The sequence below is a fragment of the Saccoglossus kowalevskii genome, chromosome 2 (assembly GCF_978046115.1).
Source record: "Saccoglossus kowalevskii chromosome 2, keSacKowa6.1, whole genome shotgun sequence".
Taxonomy (NCBI): domain Eukaryota; kingdom Metazoa; phylum Hemichordata; class Enteropneusta; family Harrimaniidae; genus Saccoglossus; species Saccoglossus kowalevskii.
The window spans coordinates 33754407-33775334 of record NC_140642.1 but is presented as its reverse complement, the minus strand read 5'-3'; the positions used below and the strand labels follow the sequence as shown (position 1 = coordinate 33775334).

General features: G+C 34.7%; 2 protein-coding genes across 2 annotated transcripts; one reads left to right on the top strand and one right to left on the bottom strand.

Annotated features, from left to right (window-relative positions):
• The first annotated feature begins 3703 nt into the window (after window positions 1–3703).
• Window positions 3704–15722, top strand: LOC102805453 (ribitol-5-phosphate transferase FKTN-like). The gene is made up of 8 exons (XM_085505789.1): window positions 3704–3931; window positions 4738–4839; window positions 6013–6204; window positions 6697–6971; window positions 8327–8589; window positions 9726–9859; window positions 10531–10664; window positions 11383–15722. Exons 1-8 carry the CDS (start codon window positions 3704–3706, stop codon window positions 11630–11632), a joined length of 1578 nt encoding a protein of 525 aa, XP_085361915.1. The 3' UTR covers window positions 11633–15722.
• On the bottom strand, window positions 14107–20853 carry LOC100368616 (cysteine-rich PDZ-binding protein-like). Its single transcript, XM_002732302.4, has 5 exons — window positions 20745–20853; window positions 18600–18665; window positions 18230–18284; window positions 17677–17774; window positions 14107–15766 (listed from the first exon to the last, which is right to left on the bottom strand). The coding sequence occupies exons 1-5, from the start codon at window positions 20758–20760 to the stop codon at window positions 15702–15704; spliced, it is 300 nt and encodes a 99-aa protein (XP_002732348.1). The 5' UTR covers window positions 20761–20853; the 3' UTR covers window positions 14107–15701.
• Window positions 20854–20928: the final 75 nt, after the last annotated feature.

Sequence of the window (20928 nt, the reverse complement as noted above, 5' to 3'; positions counted from 1 at the left end):
TTTCATAAATATGTTTCAAAGCTAATTTTGTCATGAATAACATATATTACAGTTGCTATTTGAGGTATTTTCTGGTGGTGGTGATAGTATTAATTATAACGTACTTGTCGATAGAGTATTCAAAGTAGATTAGTGGAATCACCTTTCTTTGAAGAAAGCTTGTAATACGACTACCATATACCATATGTAACCCACAGTTATTATTTTAACTATATTTACTATACAGGGGAATAAAGCTCATAAGGTATGTACTCATAGTCTTGCAAAATAGCAATCTGATTAAAATCAGATCTAATTGGCTTGTTTAAATGTATTTAATTCTTATTTTTATATATTTTTTTAATATCTTTATTTTTTTTTAGTATTTTTTTATTCTTTTTATTTAATTTTTACTTTTACTTACTTATTTTCTTAGTCTGATCATCGAAGTCCATAAATATGGACTGATCATCAAAATCCATAAATATAAGATAATAGTTCAAACAGACATATAGATAGGTGCAAGAAACACACACCCAACACTGAAACAGGACATTCACAGGGATGTCATTTATAGCGGTGCATGTGTGTGTATGTGTGCTTTTGGTGAGTTATTATCACATTTTTGTTGCATCTTCCAAAATATATTCTTTACAAATAATTGCTTGACGTTAATATTTGGTTTATTGTTGCATACCATGTCTATCATGGAACAGTAGCTTAGCATATTACATTCTAATTTGTTTCAATCAATCGATTGCAGGAACTGGGAGCATCACTCCAAGTGCCTATTGCAGGAGCTGTTGTTTACATAAAGATGTGCAAGAAGTTTCTTTTAGCGTAACAGTTTCTATATATTTACATACAACTCAATATTAAAATGCCATTGGGAAAATAAAATTAATAAATGCGTGGTTAATTATTGCAATTATTGTCTAAAATTAAACAACTTAGTGCTACAAATTTCAATGGTATAAGAAACTTTACTTTAACATGTGATAAATATTTTATTTATTTGTCATTTCATATAATAGTAATAACAGTAATAGTGCACTAGAGTTAGAAGTATACCGGAAGAATTCTTTATTACCAGAATGGAAATGTCAAAGCACAAGCAATCATCCACAGAAAATTGTATCATACACCATACTACATGTGTTGAAGACGATGATTATTTGGTCAGTCCTCAGAACTAAGATTCCTAGCAAACTTTATTTGAAGTAGCCAAAGCGAGAAACCATGGACCTATTTTAGAAATTGCAAAGAGGCTCAAAGACGGAGATGTTCCAAACATCTTTTATCATCGAAAATGTAGAAGCATCTACATCATGATAGATTTAGAGACACTGAAAAGGAAAGCAGATGATACATTTAGTGATGTGACTGCCTGTACATCAAAAAGAGCATCCAGAATTCCATCTAAAGCAAGGGTATATGATCCAATGTGCATTTTTTGCAACAAAGTCAAGTATCAAAAGCGCTCCAACTCTCGTGAAAAGCTCACGCAAGCTGTGCAATTGAGAGCAGATCAAAACCTACGAGAATGTGCAATCCAAAAGGGGGATGAAAATATTCTAGAAGTGACAAGTAGAGACATAGTGGCGGCAGAGACTCACTATCACATATCATGCTACAAGAATTATACAAGAATGAAGACAAAAGAGCATGATGAGACTGCAAAACAGAATGAAACAGATGAAAGTGAAATTTATAAAAAGGTTGAAAGAGCCTCTTATGCAGATTTTTTCCAATACATCTAAACAGAAATTATTTATAATAAGAAGATCATACCAATCACTTCTTTGACTTGAATCCTTCATGATGTCTGACGGAGTTAAATTCCTGCAGGATTAAACAAGGAAGCACATTCTCAGACTGGTATCTGAGCTTGAGATGCAGTGGATATATTTCCAGATGACAGGGGAGCAAGACAACTCTACATAGGGAGCTCAGAGTTTGGAAAGCAAAGTCAACAAACTTCAACAAGTCATAGATCAGACTTCATCAACAAAGCATGACAAGTACTCCCTGGCCATATCATCCATCAGATGTGAGTAATAACACTCCCTTCTCCATACCTAATCAACTAGAACGATTTCTTGTTGGACCTCTGACTGGAGATCCTGATAGCAAAATGGAAACACATAGGATTACTACTCTGGTGCAGTTATTTAGCCAGGACATGGTATATGCTGTGACGTGTGGACAATATAAACCACCAAAACATGTGCTGCTTCCATAAGCAGTAAAAACACTTACTGGGAACATTGAGATCATCCAGATACTGAACAATCTAGGTCATGGGGTATCGTAAGAGAATGATACTGCTCTGTGTCTTCAAAAGTTAGCATTAAGCCTAAACCAGAGAGTTGTACTTCCAGCCTTCATTAAGCAACATATATTCACCAATCTTGCATGGGATAATATTGACAGAATCGAAGAGACTCTCACTGGAAAGGGCACATCACATCGAGGCAATGGCATAGTGGCACAGTCCAAAACCTATGGACCACACCTCCCAAGAGCCAAGCTTCCACACATTGAGAAACTGAAATAGAGATCACTTGACATTGAACAGTGATAACCAGGAAGCCAAGGATGTTGCAGAAATTGCTCGCAACAAGAACCTGGTATTGGACCCTTGCAAGGCAGATGGATTCACAGAGTCAAGCAATTCCAAGCTGGACTGGCTTTAATATTGAAACCAGGGACCAAGAACAAATCTTAGAAGACATTGTTGACTACCTTCCAACCATCAATGCACCAGCTACAGAATTGACCACAGTGTTTGAAATGATCAACCAGTCAGAGCAAATCAGGAAGGAATTACTTCTGGATACGATTGTGGTTGTGACTGATCAAGCTCTCTTTGCTAAAGCCACTGAAATTACCTGGAAGCACAAAGAGCGTTTTTCCAACATTCATCTTAGAATGGGAACATTCCACATTATCTGTAATTTTCTAACTACCCTGGCTAAACGATTTCGGGATGCTGGTTTAAAGGACATTTGTATAGAAGCCAAGATAGTTGCTGATAGTTGTTCTATCAATGGAGTCCTAGAGGGTAAACTCTACAATCACGCTGTAAGCGTCCACAAGTACGTCTATGAAGCCCTGATGAGACTTGTATGGTCAGAGTTTATTATGTGACAACATTCAGGAAAGGAGTGATATGATTAAGTCATTTGTAGACCAGGTGAGCAGCATGACCAGCGAATTGAACCAACATAATTTTGACAATCTTCTACAAAGCCCACTTTTACCAGAGGTAATGACCCCCTGGAAAGACTCCTGGAACACCTACGTCATAACAATGGAGAGTTTTCGGCGTACTGGATGTCCTACATAGACATGGTGGAGAATGTATTACTTGGACTTTTGCGTGCTTCTCGTGAGGGAAACTGGAATTTGCACCTAAATGCCATAAGATCAATGATACCATGGTGCTTTGCATATGATAAGATCAACTATGCCAGGTATCTGTCTCCATATTATGCACAGATGACTAATCTTCCAGAGACACATCCCTATACATATGAAGATTTTCAGTGCAGATGCAGTGCAGCAACAACCCTTTTGGGTGTATTCCTGTGGACCAGATCACTGAGGTCACAGTAAATAAAGACACGCAAACTCCTGGAGGACAACTCGGTTCAGCCTGAAGGCTGGGCTATAAAGCAGTACTATATAACAGCTGAGCACTGCAGTGGGACAGTTAAGGGATATGGTGCAAGATACTAAATCTGAACTCCACAATGCAGCTGTGTCAGCAGTTGTTGGGCTCATCCAAGGTTGGGTCAACCCATTTGCTCAGAAGAATGACCTCATTAGTACCTCTACAGCAAAGGCAGTCCCTAGACACATCACTTCTGACCTTGTGAAGGCATATGAGATTGGAGAGAAACACTACTATGCCACTTTCAAGAATGAAAGACTAGAGAATGATCCACAAGTAAAGCCATTCCATGAACCGATTAAAACAAGCTGGAGACATTCATTAATATGTGTAAGAAAAAGGAAGTGAAATCAAGTGGGAGAGCAATTATCTTGAAAGAAGACAGATCTCTATTTGGTCGTATCATTGTAATGGCACAAGAACGCAATCTACAGATGGAAAATATCCTCTCTCATCCTCTCGGACCCCTGCCCTGGGCTCTATCCACACCAGAAGGATTATTGAAGAAAACAAACCAACATTAGCCACAGTAATGTAACAGTAGCAGAAACACTCCCAGAAAAGTCTGTATAATTGTACACGCAAGTGTGTACTCTCAAAGTGTGTATGTATGACAAATGGATTGAAGGGTACCGATATGTGTAGGCTACCAGACTGTGATAACCAGAAGCATAACAGACAGTGAAGATTCTGATGAAGATGTGGACGAGATGGAATTTGATGATGATGCTTAGATTTTCTTGAACAATTAATATCAGATAGAAATCCTTCTATCTCTCTAGTGTTGCGATTATGTATGATTTATGTTAGTAAATATATACTAAAATTTTGTATTTTGTATTTATGTTAGTAAATATATACTAAAATTTTGTATTTTGGAGAGATGTGGCAAAATAATAAAGTTGTATGTTGTTCACACATAAACTCTCAGATTGTTCAATTATAATAAAGGTATGATAACGTACACTAATTTAATTAAAGCTGCAAGCAGCATTTGTGGTGTTTCAGTTATAAACAGTGAAAATGCAGCAAGTAGCATTCAGACACAGAAATCAAAATGGCTGCTGGTCATGTGATTACAGGAAGTTATTGGCAGTTTGGTAGCTGCCAGTAAAGGAATGATATATCCCAAGTTTCATCCAAATCCATTGAGATTTCACAAAACCCAAGATGGTAACCCAAAGGTTTGGTCACGTGACTAACAGGAAGGTGCATGCATCAGTTCAGACATACCTAATTTATACCATAGAAAATTCGGAAGTTTTTGTGCAGTGGTTGCCGTGATGAACCTTATGAAAAAACAGCGGAAGAAGGAAGAAAGAAGAACTACTCCTACAAAAACAATAGGGCTTCCTCATTAAATTTTCTACAAACTAATGTCCTATTAGTAGCTGATTGTATCAATTGTTTTAAAATGAATGACGGATAAGTTCGGTTTTCAAGAAAACCAAGTTCATTCATAACAGTATTTTTCAAAAACTGCTGCACTGCTATCACGTATTTTCTGACTCTTGGGATACATACCCTGCCAAAAATCACTATGAGCATTATTTCCCTTGGATGGTACCGATTGCCAACATTTGGGGGCCTGGCTCATGGCCTAAATTATACGTTCGGATAAACAGTTGAATATATGTGAACAATACATTTCAGATGGATCTGGGCAAATTCTGCAGATCTAGTGATTGCATTTCTTGCAAGATGCTTAGAGTTGTGATATAAGAATAACGTAAATGAATCTAACATAAATCACAATAACGTTTGGATGGCTGGTCCTATGCACAACATTAAATGGAGGAAATGGAAACTATGGACTAGTTATCATTCTAAAGTACCTTATCGATTACCATGTAAATATGTCTAAAAATAAAGAGCTAATATAATGTTATAGTATGTTTCATCAAGATATAAGAGTGACAGATCAATTGTTTCATAAACAACAATAAACATTTAATTATCACAACAAGGTGGCGACTTTTCGTCAAAAATAGATATGCCGTTAAGTTGATTGGAATATCTGATGTCATAAATAAGTGAAGATAATCATAAAAACACATCCTTTGTATTATTGAAAGTATACGCCATGGACTTGGCAGAGTAAAACGTTACTGTAAACAGCCACACTCATCGTGTCCCACTTAAGTCACATATAACATGTACACTACGTGTGTAAATGGCATTATGTAATTACAAACAATTCGGATGTGCAGTGTGGACGACTGTGGTGCATTATTCAACGACTATGTTGCAGAGACAGCCGTGGAATTATCATTGGGAAAATAAGCTAACTAGCAAAACCCGGTGAAGGTGGTACTGTAAAATAGTAATAATCAATCTGATATGTTCATCTTTTCTAGAACCCGCTCAAGCTATTTCTGGAGGTTGCAGACTCCAACAAGATCCCGGTGTTTTTAATAGATACGCAAATATTACAGGCCATAGCTGATTGTCAAGAGACAGGACAACGCCTTGAAATGTGCAGTTGTTTCTACCATGCAGAGAATAACATCATCACTTTTGCCGTGTTAGAATTAGATTTAAAATATAAGGTATATGTATGATTCTTGATTTCAAAAATAGATAGTGTTAATTTGGTTCTCCTATTCCACAGAAGATTATTGAAGCCCTAAATACATGAATAATGTTCAGCTTTATGTTCCTTGTAAATAAGATAAAAACAGAAACTAAAATACATTGCATTGATTGCAACCACTAAATGTACTGTTTACCCTATCCTAATAATATACAAGAGAGGCAAATATTGTATATTTAATATATAACGTTCAAGCAGTCAAATCATTCAAAATACTCTCACATATTGCCATTAGCGGCTGTTGCATTATGTGTACGCAAATCCTGCAATAATTTTGATAGTGTATTCAGTACATGTTAACTGATGCTGAGGAATTACAAGTATTTTTTTCCAAACTCAGTAGAACACTACACATTGAACTTACTAACGTGTTCAACGTCTTAATTTTAGCGATGAATTTAGTGTGTTAACAGTTTAAGATACTGAACTAATTCTCATTTTATTATAGGAAGCATTTTTTGATGAAATGAGACAAAAAGGTTTTACAAGCATATCTATTACTGGTCCAGATTCTACACAGTCATCGGCGGTTACTCTGCACTATATATTTGCAAAATCCGGATTTGTTGTTCATCTAATATTTTTTTATGAGAGGATTGGTAACTTTTGGTGGCATGGCGCACTCACATTGGAGGACATACAAGCAGTTGGCATGGGAGAAAATGCAAAGGGGGTGGATCTATCAAAGTGTGTGACTGGACAGCATGCACAAGCCTTTGATAAGTATGTTATATTACATTTTCAAGGACATATAATAATATCATGTTGACATGCATTATGCGTTTTTATTCTTGGGGGTTTATTTTGTATATTTTATTGTGTATCTTGGATATTTATTTGTAAACACTATAAAATACTGCATAATTTCACACATAGCATAAACAATAAAGAAAGTTATGACACAAACGATCCTCAACATTCAACGCATTTACTCGTATTTCAACTCCCCGTAAACATGGAGATACAACATACAGAAATAACATTAATAATAATAATATATATTCGAATAAACAGGTAATTTTTGGCTTATCACAGGGATAGAGGGACTTTGGCCTAATGCATTAATGTGTATATTTATTAGGAATCTAAGGCTTGTAGCCCTATTATTATGGTTCAAATTCACTTCTTCTTTTTCTGCCATATGAGAAACCCGCTGAACAGTATGGTCTCAAATTTTCTTTAATGATAGGATGTTAACTGGTGCAGCAGACTTTTAGAATTATGAATGGTCAACTGGTTTGACAGCCATATTGAATTGAAATTAGTGCAACTGGCAATTTGAACCAGGGTTTAGGTGACCTTTTCCACAATGTTTTTTTCTCTAAACGTCTGAAAACCATTGAACACATTGATCTGAAATTTGTTTTTTCGCATCAATGCGTGAGCACATTAAAATTTGAAAAAACTAAACAGAAAGTTTTTATTGATGCCAAAAATGGCAAAAAAATAGTGTTTGTTTTGAGTGCTTTAACCAATCAACTTGATATTTGGCATGTAGCATGTATGGCCGAATTGTATCAAATCAGTTTGATCAGTCATGTAGTTTCGCAGCCATCTTTAATTTTCGACACCAATGTTTGGTCATTTCTTGATATTTTACATGTACCACATACAGTCAAAGAAAAACAAACAATTTGGTTTGACCACGTGATTAACAACAAAAACGAGATCTGTGATTAACAACAAAAATGGCACAATTAATTTGCTTCATATGATTGCTACGACCTATCGGCTTGATATTTTGTACATAACATTTTATGGCTAATCCTTGTTACAAGAACAAATAATAAATTTGATCAGTCGGTTTTGTTTAAATATAACAACTGAATGTAGTGATTGTTTATGGATGGCCCTGTACAACAGAAAACAGTATGTTACTTAAACTTTATTGCATACACATTCACACGAACCTACTTGGATTACACGGATGCCGCTTGCAGCATTAATTCGTTGTTTGTTTGTTTGTTTGTTTGTTTGTTTGTTTTTTCAAAAAAAATACCAGCCCTTCTGATACAATTATTGTTTAACCTTTTATCGAAATAAAATGTATCAATGTTGTACACATCTTATTTTAACAGGATGGATATTGTGTCCAGGAATGTAGATGGTGTGACGATAAACGTGCCAAGATTCCCACTGGTGCTTTTGAATCAAAAACAATACTCGAACTTTGTTGGTTGCAACTATACCAGGGTTAAAGTGTTCCAGAAAAAGAATGGCGCTGATATGAGCAAAGTAGCAATAAATTTCAAGATTCGTGTTCGGACTCTGTTGCATGATACGAAGAAGGTACTTGATGGACTGGGAATTCGATTTTGGTTGAGCGCCGGCACCTTATTAGGTACATCATTAGTGATTGTTCTAGTTGGTTGGAGAGAAGCAGAATTGAACATTTAGATAAATATATTTTTGTTGCTGTTTCTACCAGCAAGGATGACCCAATTAAGACTATATTCTTGATCATAAAGCTTGATATCATCATTTTAAGGTTACATATTTTTGATAATCTTATAGAAATTATATTAAGCTTTTGAAGAGATTGTCGTATCCAGTGGATCGCATGTCAACTGTTTGTTGTCGATCCTTAAAACGTAATCAAGCGTACAGCAGTAATCTGCATTTATATTTCTTTGGAATTATGTTGATTTAGACGATTTAATTATAACATTGTTGGCACTAACGAGAAATCACCTAAATAAACCAGGTAATACTCCCAGCCTCCCTTAAGATATCCCATAATAGAACACACTTCAAAAACACATTAAAGCATTACCTACTACAGAATTAAACCTTTTACCTTATCAATATGTTTTTTACACATCAGATTTGTTATTTTCTTTTATTTCCTCCTTCTATAAGTTGTATATTACTATTCTTGGATGTCCTACCTACCTAACTCCAGTTTATTTGAATTATTCTAATCATTATTTAATCATTTAACCAGTTTTATTACCATAATATCATACAATAAGTTGGTTCTTGGACTAGATTAGTTCAGACGAACTATTTTCCTTGGACCAAACCAGAAAATTTCAAACATCCTTTTTTTTCTTCATTCTCACATTGTTTGTTTTCTGTTGTTGTATATTTTCTGGTTAAGTAAATCAAATCAAATCAAATCAAATCAATACAAACAACTACGCACAAGTATTTATTGTTGAATATAAGCTCTACCCCGGGTACGTGTGTCGTGGTGTTGGCGAAAAAAAGAAAAGGTTATCCAAGCTCTGCCTCCACCAGGTTTGTTCTTGTGGTTTTTACCCCGCTTGGGGTGATGTGTGAACATATACGCGTTTTTACACAGTAACCTATTTTGACACGTTATGCCATCTAATGTATGCAATACTTTTTTAATGTAATGTAATGCATGGTAACACCAGGTTTAATGGTACCAAATTAATAGTATATTATTTTCCCCAAATATGAATTTACAACAAGAACCGCACTTTAATGTATATTTATCTTGTCTTCTGGCAGGGTGGTTTCGAGAATGTGATACTATGCATTATTCACGAGATGTTGATATTGAAATATGGGCAAAAGACTACGACTCGAGAATAATACAGGCATTTCAGGATGCTGGATTTTGTCTCATAACTAATAATGGAAAGGTAAAGGATTGTTTTCAATTGATCAGATTTTCATTTCATTTTTTATGCACGAAATCTTACCCGTAATTAGGAGATTTTATTGTCGTCGTCGCTGTAGTCGTACTCGACTTAAACAACGGCCGTTTTAGATTTATTACTTGCAAACTTTTACAATACCACAAGACATTTGTATTCAAACGTTTGTTAAACTTAGTTATGATGTTAACCAATATGAAATATAAATCATTTGTTCATAGAAATACAAATTAAAAGTTCCCATTCTATAATGGGCCTTGGGATTACTAGTGAATTCATGTTATTATTATTGCGGAGACCTACTTATGATTATTGTAATTACTTTTTAGCTTTTTACCACTGTTTTTCATTGATTTTAGTCAAAATCAATATTGAAACCAGCATTCAAGATACTTTATTTCCTTCTTGTTTTAACATTTATCTTAAACCATAATTTCGCTCCTACATTACAATTAACATATTAATCCCCTTTTAAAAATATTATAATCACTGTGCATTTTTTTTTTTTTTTATTTCTCAAAGAACATTATATACTATTATATTTGAGTGTGTATGATATGTTTGTTTACACTATTATCATAAACTGGTATAATTGTTCATGTTGAAATCATACACATTATAAATATATTTACACTAATTTCATGTATGTTTTGCAGCCCGAATTTGGTTTATCATTGGCTTTCAAACATGATGTGGGCCTCAAACTGGACGTGTTTTTGGATTATGAATCAAATGATTCCACATGGAATATGATGACGTATGATAGCAAGGAAAATTACCAACAATTCAAGTATGGAAATTATATAAGTATATTATCATACTATATAAACTAATTTAGATATCATTTATAAAACGAGTGTAGTATTTTTCATATATTCCGATCTTTTCGGGATCCTATTTATCCTATGTATTCGTTTCGTAGATTTTTGTCATAATAAATACATGGCGATTGTAAACTCTGAGTGCTTAAAAAGAATTCTCAGCGTGTTCGGTATTCAGTTTACCGACGATGTACAGCTGCGGCTAAGCAATTTTGCTGATTTGGACGGAAATCAATATATTTAATGTTATATTTTTAGTGTCTTCAACATCAAAACGCACGTTGATGAGTGTATAAAGGAAACTATATTATTCACCATAGTCTAAACAGTTATTTGAAAAAATATTGAAAATCCTTGGAGATAACGCCCCAATTTTGAATGCATCGACCAATCAGATCATCAATAGCTCACTGGATATCGGGGTAAAAATATCCAATGGACTGTATCGCATGCATGATACATGGTATGAAGGATGATCACATATTTACAAACTTGTTTTTTTACAATTCAAACGGTATATGACAAAAATATACAGTTCAAATAAATATAAGTCGCATTCTTCTGTAGCGTGGGCAGAGGATCATAACTAATGTTTTTATATGCATTCAATAAAATATTTTTTTTTTTCAAATGATGTGTTTGAAAACACCAAAGCATTAAATAATTCACTTATACATTTTCTTTCAGGGTCACGCTACCTCGATTCACACTCTGTTGGACTGAATTTCTCGAAATGAAGTTAAGCGTTCCCTGCGAGAGCGAATTGTACATTGTAGAATCATATGGAAAACAATGGACTGAACGTGTGAAGACATGGGACCCGTTTAAAAGTCCACTGAACGTTGTGAAGGTGGGAGTATGGAGCAAAGCCGACTCAATGAAGTTTGGGAGACATCTATGGGAATGTTATTACCAATCATTGAATAAGTTGGCCTAAACCTATTTCTCCTTGCAGAGACTATGGGTATTTTATCACTAAACTAGGTAGTCGCCAGGGAACGTCCCACTAGTTGCGGCTCTCTGTAGCCCCCTAGGTCAGGTCATAAGTTCAAAGACTCTGCAAGGGAGAGTGCCTACATTCTTTATATATAAATTTGCTGCAGTTATCAATCGTTATTACCACAGATTCATATTACCCGTAGACATGGCAACTACAAATCTGAACAGAGTTTAAGTTGAATATGGTGTCTCAAACATTCAGTTTTATTGGCCCACATCTTACATATACTGGTGACCTTATGAGTTCAATTTGATACACCTCCACACTGTACGTATCGCCGTGTCGGTTGTATTTGTCATGACCAATTTTAATTGTTTCGGTTACAACTGGGCGGTTGATAAGAATTCCTTCTGAAGCCTATGGCCATAATTTTTGACAAATTTGGTCATAAATTGCATGACAATGTTAATTAGTTTATTATGTTTATTATGTGTTAGAGTAAAGATTTATGAGAAACGTGTCCTAATTTCTTGAAAATTGCTGTTTTTAGAACAATTCCATAGATTACAAAGTAAAAGAAAAATTGCATTTTTTTTACACTTTTTAAAACCCAGATTTTTTAAATAATTCAGAACAAAAAGTACTCCATCATTAACATTGTATGATTTTTTTCAGCCAGGCTAGATTTTGAGATATTGCATAATATCTCTGCCATAGGAACCTGTGGTAAAAGTGTTATAATAGTGTCAAAATGGCCACTTTTCACTAAAATACAACCATCAATATCGCGAAAAAATGGCTGGTGACCCCCAACTTTTTTTAAGTCAATATCCTTATATTGCCTTGGAGTACAGTTTATTGCAAAATGAATAAATTCTGGGTTTTTTAATTTATGAGTAGGCTTCTACCTTAAACGCTAATCAGGTCTTTTCTGTAAAAATTCTCTTGATTTGCTCACTCTGGAGTTAACAGCCTCCAAAATACTTGTTATAAACTTACAGTCCCAAGCATTCATTGGTCATTTTTTTCAACTCACTCGAATATTACAAAAGCAGTCACAAACCATAAATGTACACCACAATGTTGGCAAGTTTGAAGACTGTCAGTATGAAGGAAACCTATAGCTCTATACCAACAGTACATCGTGCATGAATTCTCAAGACATTAAAAACAATTCAGTGTAAATTTTTACAGGGTACTTTGAAGCTACCGGACTAGTGCCTATAAACTCACCAAGGCTGTTAAATTATTTGATTTGAAAGAGGAATGTAGAGCCACATTTGAAAAGTTGATAAAATGTCTGACTTATGCAAAAAGTATGTATGTATTGACATATGACACTGACGTAGGTGTTGGGAGCTGTATAATACACATCAACTAAGCTAGAAAAAAACAAGCCATGCATGGGACAGTCACTGTTTGTTATCACTTTTAAAATATATAGTTGTATTTATAGTAATATAGTTGGAACATAAACATGTGAGAGATATGGATCCAGAAGCTGATGTTTGATAAAATTAAAATGATTGACATTCAGTCTTGTATCTGATCAGCAAATAAGTACTAGTCCATATTGAGAGATATTGCTCTTGAACAAAATAAAATAGCCACCAATCAGCCATTTTGAATGTGAATGACGTGCAGCAACGACTAATAATGTCTAATGTGTGTACCAAGTTTGAACAAAATCTATCTGTAAACGGCCCGTTCTGGAATGTCAGAAATGCTTGATTTCAATGATTTTTCAGCACAAAAATGGCCACCATTCGGGCTTTTTGAATTGCATTTAAACCAATAAATATGTATATCTATGACATGATGTATAATGAATATATGAAATTTGAACATAATCAGTCAAAGCACATTCATTAAAACAAAATGGCCACCAGTCAGCCTTTTTGAATTCGATCTAAAAAAACAAAATGACGTGCATCATGGTCTCATAATGTCCAATGTTTGAACAAAATCCATCTGTAAACAGAAATCCGGTTCAGGAATGCCAGAAATGCTTGATTTTGATAATTTTTCAGTGCAATTTGGCTACTGTGGAATACTTTATTTTAGCTGGAATTAATTTTCGCTGAAAAGGCTTTTTGGGCGTTTTGTATGGAATTTATTTTCACTGATTTTTGTTGAGTTTAATCTGAAATATAGGAAAAAAAGGATATTCGCTGGATTTTATTTTCACGGAATCATCCTTTCAGCGAAAATATCGAAAATAAATTCCAAGCGAAAATAAAGTATTCTACAGTATCTTGAACCAGATCAAGAAACAAATATATGTATAATATTATGTATGATGTATGTGTGAAATTTGAATGTATTTTGGTCAGGTATGTCTAAGATATACCAGTAGGTCCATACACACACACACACACACACACACACACACACACACACACACGCACGCACGCACGCACGCACAGAGTTTTCTGACTGCGCCCAAATGGAGACTAATAACAAAGCACAAATCAATTATTTAAAATTTAATAACATAAAGATACTCGTGACAATTATTCAAAATTCAATAAGAAAAGGAGTAAATTATGAAAACGCTGACATTTAAAATCATATTACACTGGCCTCTTAAAGTAAAGACACTGGTACTCTACATGGTGTTAAAATAAATATATATATATATATATATACCACCCCAATGCCACCCATTCTAAGATGGAATAATGGAACATGCAGGACTTTTTTTGTATTCTTGACATTGCTTTTTCATTTATTTACTGTCAACACCATATTTTTTATGAACACAAAAACAGCAACATTGCCAGCCGAGTTGCTGACTGGTTTGCAATGGGCATCTAAAGATCATTAGAACTAGTTAGTTCAAACCATTTTTACAAGGGCGCGCCAATCGGCTTAATGACACAAAAGCAACTGTGTCTTGATGTGTCAGTACAAACATATTGTTTGGATAACTTTGCCATTTATTATATAGAAATTGATATGTTTGAATAAAAAAAATTAAAACACAATTGCATCTTGATGATCTATTTTATTTTCAATGTGTTTGAGTCTATAAGCTTCAGGTCTCAATTTGTTTTAAAGGTCAGACAGTAATCAGCAACTTTGTTTTGGTGTCCAGAAAAATATGGTGGTGACAATATGTATATATATTAAACATGATTAATCAAGAATGGTGACAGTTTGAGGGGTGATGGTCTTCACAGGGATGACATGTGACATATACAATGAGTGTAGTGTAGACGTTGCTTATTTCCACAAAATTTGATTTTACTGCAAAACCACCACCTGCTTTGAGAATTCAATCATTGATTCGGCACCAAATAAAATTCATCATCATATTTGCAAACAGTTTTGGACTACAAGACAACATAGTGTCAGTTGGCCATTTGAAATAGAATCTCAGAAAAAAAATCAACTATAATCTTTGTGAAACAATACATTGCCTCTGTGCTGAGTTTGAATAAACTTAGTAATTGCATTCTTAAGTTATAAGCAAAAATTGTAAAAGATAAGTATTTTTTTTAGATGCACAGTCGCCAGTCAGCCAATTTCGATAAAATACAGAAAAACTGGAAGTGCCACAGTCCCCCCCTACAGGTCTCACCAATATACCAACACAATCGGTCATTGGAACTCAACATGTAGGTTTGTATCCCATTTTTTTATCAAATTTGGCCACCAGTCGGCCATTTTAAATCTGATCTGGGACAAAAATCAAGGGCATATTTATACCATTATATGTCAACTATGTAAAAGGTTAGAGAAACATTTAACAATATATCCCTCCCGGTAAACCACAGAGAAAATGCAATTGACTGATGGAATCAAATCCATACAAACTGTATGCCTCTATACAATGCTGAAGTGGAGTGACCACCTTAATGAACAGTTCTATTGCTATTCTTGTAGAGAATCCTCTTCAAAGATCATGTTTTTACAGTGTAATGTTTCAGAACCAAAGTCTTGTAACTGTAAACTTAACACTTCTGTAAAAACCATACAATTTTCTTAGTCCCTTCAAGTGTTCTATTTGGACAGGCTTCACAGTACATTTGTATTTTAAATTACAGTAAAACTAAAGCAGTTATTAAACAGATGTTTGTTTGTAGTCTTTAGTTTCCAATATTTTCTTTCCGCACATAGCACAGATACCTACAGAATAAGAAAACAAGCCATATATGGCACAGTCCCTGTTAGTTATCGAATTTATGATATATAGTTTTGTTTATAGTAATATAGCTGGAATATAACCATGTCAGGAATATGATTATGATGATTGTTTAACATTAAAATGATTGACATTTGTATCTGATCGTCAAACGAGCTATTGCTCTGGAACAGCATTAATTAAAACAAAATCAGCCATTTTGAATACATATATATATCTATAACATGATGTATAATGACAGAGATGGCTCTAGAAGCCCATTCATTAAAACAAAATGGCCACCAGTCAGCCATTTTGAATCCAATCTGAAAAATAAGATGTGCATCAGGAACTCGTAATGTCTAATGTATGTTATAAGTTTAAACGAAATCCATCCATAAATGCCAGAAATGCTTGATATTTGATGATTTTTTTAGCACAAAAATGGCCTCCATTCGACCACTTTGAATAGGATCGTCAAACCAATAAATCTGTGTATCTATGACATAATGTATAATGAATATTTAAAATTTGAACATAATCAGTCAAAGCTATGGCACTAGAATCACAATCATTAAAACAGTCGGCCATTTTGAATCTTATCTGAAAAACAAAATGATGTGCATCAAGGTCCTATAATGTCCAATGTATATACCAGGTTTGAACAAAATCCATCTGTAAACAGCCGAGAAATGCTTAATTTTGATGATTTTCAGTACAAAAATGGCTGCCATTCGGCCATTTTGAATCATATCATGAAACAAATTGATGTGCATATGTATAATGTAATGTATGATGTATGTGTGAAGTTTGATTGTGATTGGTCAAGGCATTTCTAAGATACAGGTCCGGATGCATGCATGCACGGAAGCACGGAGGTCAAAACATAAGTCCCCGTTTTCGAACTGCGTCCGAACAGGGACTAATAAAACACAGGTTGAGGTATATAAGGTGATAAAAAATATACCCCACACCAATCCTAAAGGAGTTATATATGGGTACTTTCTGTGAGATATTGGTGGAAAAGTTAAATATTGGCTAATTAATATGCATATTAAGTCTTTAATATACATTGATTTCAACCAAAACCTGGGGAATCAATAGTCCAACTTTAGTGGATTGGTACAGCAATCACAGGACAATTGTTTATTTCTTGTCACATGAAGTGTATATTATCAATGCTGGCCAAGAGGTTCTATATAGTACCGTTCATACACAGCTCCTTAGCACTGGTGAAGACGTCAAATACCTTAAATCGTGCTAAGAAAGCAAGAATGAACGCTTAGCACGGGCTAAGTAACATATAATTAAAGCAAAATTTTAAGAACCGGGTCCAGATCCTCAGCGTGGGATAACAAAGTGTGCGTGAATGCTTAGCTTGGGCTAAGCGTCCAAAATGACATTGTATTCAATGTTCATTTCTAAGATTTACTATTCATTTTGGTATGCAACTTCTGACATGTCAATCAACGCAAGCATATTGTTTTTGAGAAAAAATTAAATGACAATGAGACTCTCTAATTCGTGTTATTCTGCAATCTGTACTTACTGAATTTGGTTTGGTATTGTTTTTTAACAGTACAACTAGCATGTATACCTTCCTCGTGTATTGAGCAATCATAGCTAAAATACCTGATGATTTTTGTATATTTTTAATAAGTTTGGTTGTTCCATGGTCTGTGCTAGCCACTTAGTCCTCCCATGCATGAATGCAATTAGGTCTATCCAATATGCAAACATATGAGATTACCTGATGTTTACTGAGTAAATATTATTATTTATGAAGGTCATTGATAAGCCAAACATTCCATTCTATAAATATCCAGTAGGCAGCTAATGCAACAAGATTTTAATATTTTTTTAATAATACATTTTTCTACTTCCTATGCATAGACTCTGGTGCTGCAGTATTTACCTTTTTTATATGCACAGCCCTGGCAATAATGTGAACCAACTTGATGAACAGACTGCTTGCAGATACGGCACTTTTCAAACCGCATATATGGTTTAAATCTGTAACAGAGTGTTAGCTAAATGAAATAATTGATACACCAATGGGCTAAAAAAGGTAATAATAGTGATAGGCTATGGACAATTTTAGCAGTTCACAATTAATCAAGTATATCAGTGGACTGTGAAAACAACATGATCGTGGGATGATCCATTACAAATTATACAAAACAATAAACATATGTATATTAATATAATCTAGGTGTCAGTTCCTACCAGGCTTTTAACCTGTATGCACAACTTATTTTAGTGATAGAAAATTTAAAATGATGGGCTAAATTTCAACAAACATGTTCCCCTTTGATTGAAAGTTTTCAGTCATTCACAATTACTAAGAGAAAAAAACTACAAGTCTACGACAATTGTCTTTGAATTTTGTTCTCAGGCAGGCACTTTTCATTTTCTGGTTATAAGCCTGGTTGCTGTCCACACAATGATTAAAAGGCAATTTCACACACCTTGCTTTCTTTGAAGTGAGTAGTTTGTTTTCATTAACAGTTCTTCCACCACTTTCTGTAATAAACATGAAAACATCCCTTTGAAGACATTAAATGGACTATGGGGAAATAGAATTGAGCAAAAGAAGAGAAAATTGACAAAATACTCCAATGTACTTTTAATGTGTGAAACCAGTGAAGTTATCCTAATATATCTGGAGACCATTATAAATTTGAACTTAATAAACCCAGATATGAAACTGTGACTGTGAATGAATTGATTAATTTACTAAAAGGAAACATATCCTCTTCTGGTTCTTAATTACATTCAAATTGGTAATAATTGAATTTAATAACAAAAATGAAATTCAAGATTAATTTTGAAACCAACCGACTGTATTCCTTGCACCAGATTTCCATGGGTCTGGAGTGATCACCTTGCCTAATTTCTTTTGACCTGAATGGAAAAAAAATAACAGTGACATGCCCATTCTTTAAAACGTTTGGTGCACATAACCATTGGTACACATTTTTCGAAATTGTTCATAATTTTCCTACACATATATTACAATATTATGGAAATGCATACAGTGTAGAAAATTAACACTGGTCCTTTGGCCCATGGAGGTATATACATGTATATAATTGGCCCAAGACTAACTTATTTTGTATAGGACAGACAGTTTTAAGAAACCAATATAAAACATGCCATGGATGTGCAGTTATAAAGCCACCAAGTACTAAGAAAGACAATTTACGAAAACAATGAGCATATTCTGATCAATCGAGAGATACGTTCTAAACATGCCTCTGTACAGCTGCTTCTCAGCTTCATTATGCTTATGATGTGCAACATTTCTCAGACAGTCATTAAGAATAAGAATACTAGAGTACATCAGACACTGGTTACACTCTTGTTTTGCCATATGATCAGCAATAAGATGCCAGTAGAAACACACATCATTGACTTTAAAGTGCCTGTGCAATGCCCACCCACACGCTTCCCATTTTAGATCTGTGCCCAACTGAAATGAGCAATTATTGATTTTTTTGCTGAAAATGATTACTCGTATCCAAGTAAATTTGAGATATTTCCCGTGCTGTAGCCACGCCCACCTATCCTGAAACGGTCGACTGTTTCCGGATTTCCGTCTCTCGCCGAAAGTGCGCCACCGAATGCAAAAATATGAGAGGAAGCCATACCCCTGGGCCGTACTTTTATATCACTGTGTCATTCAACGTACAACTGTACTTTTAAACGATGTACATTTTTTAATCGGCGTTTCTTTTGTCTATTTTATTTTTGAGAGAGCGTCATAAAAATGGAATCTTTGATTGTAATGAGCTATTGCATATAAATAAATAATTAGGAATCAAATCAATGTACGCAAAAAGGAATTACTCACTTCCGAGTATATTTCTGCAAAAATGTAAAATTTGGGCGAAACGAAAACTTGCATCGTCTGTATCTGCAAACCGCTTTAAAATTTGAGTTTGGGTGCACTATGACACATAGGACGGAAATATATTGATGTATGGGCATAGATTTCTTGCGGATTTCCTAGCTAGGAAAACAAAAGTCTTATTTATAAATCTAATCGAAAAAATGCAATCACACAAATATGGTATCATGTGGGTATTCAGCTTTTCCCCGATAAATATGTTTGAAACTTGATTGAACAAATTGTCATCACAAGTGAACTTAATGTAATAGCCATGGCAACAAGCTTGTAAGGATCCCCCAGGAAAAAGCCATTCTACTTACCAAGGGTGGCTTAGTTCTGCATATGTGTTATCTATAAATAACACCATTGTGATATATCACAGGAGAATGTTTCAAATGCGATCTGATTTTAAAAGTTCTGTCTTCAAGTTTTTGGGGCAAACATTTGTCAATATAAAAAAATATTGAGGACATCGATGAAGGAAAGAGTTCCTTAAGGCCCCCAACCCAAACCCTAACAATCCAGCCCCCCCCCCCCCCAATGTTATTCAATATGCCCCTCCATATAAGTGACTTGAAGAGGGGAAGCACTGGAGGGCATGGATAGCATTAGAGTTATGAGTGAGGGATCCTAAGGAACTCTTACCACAAAATCTCTAGTGGAATGGCATTAGCATATCAATTATAATTGTATTAACACTTACACATTCCCCGGAGGGATTCATTGGCAATGGTTACCGGTACAAATGTTCAAGAAAGAATAAAAGTGTGATAACAAATCAGGACCTGCTCCGTTTTAGTAGGACCTGCAGTCTTTATCAGTCCTTCCGCCCAGGAGGAGCATCGGATTAATTTTCTACACTGAATACATATATTTTAAGACATGTCTTATTATGCATTACACAAAACACACACCGGTACATATTTTACATGACATTACACACCGCGCAGATATTACAAATTGAGATTTGACAAGATTATACGTCACTTTGTCTGAACGCTTTTGCGAAGTGCTTGCGTAAGAGCCATGGTCAATTTGATTTAACATAAAGAGGTATAAGTAATGGGAATGACGGAAGCACATATACTTACACTTGTCACAAACCATATCTGCGATTTAAAAAATGTTTTAGATGGCTGTGTTGTCCTATCTCCCTCTCAAACCAAAACAACACTGGTCGGCTTCCGGATAGTGTCAATGACGGGTGAAAGGTTATGTACACTTTCGAACATTAGTTTTATTTGCGATTTAGTTTTTCTATGTAAGCTATTTAAA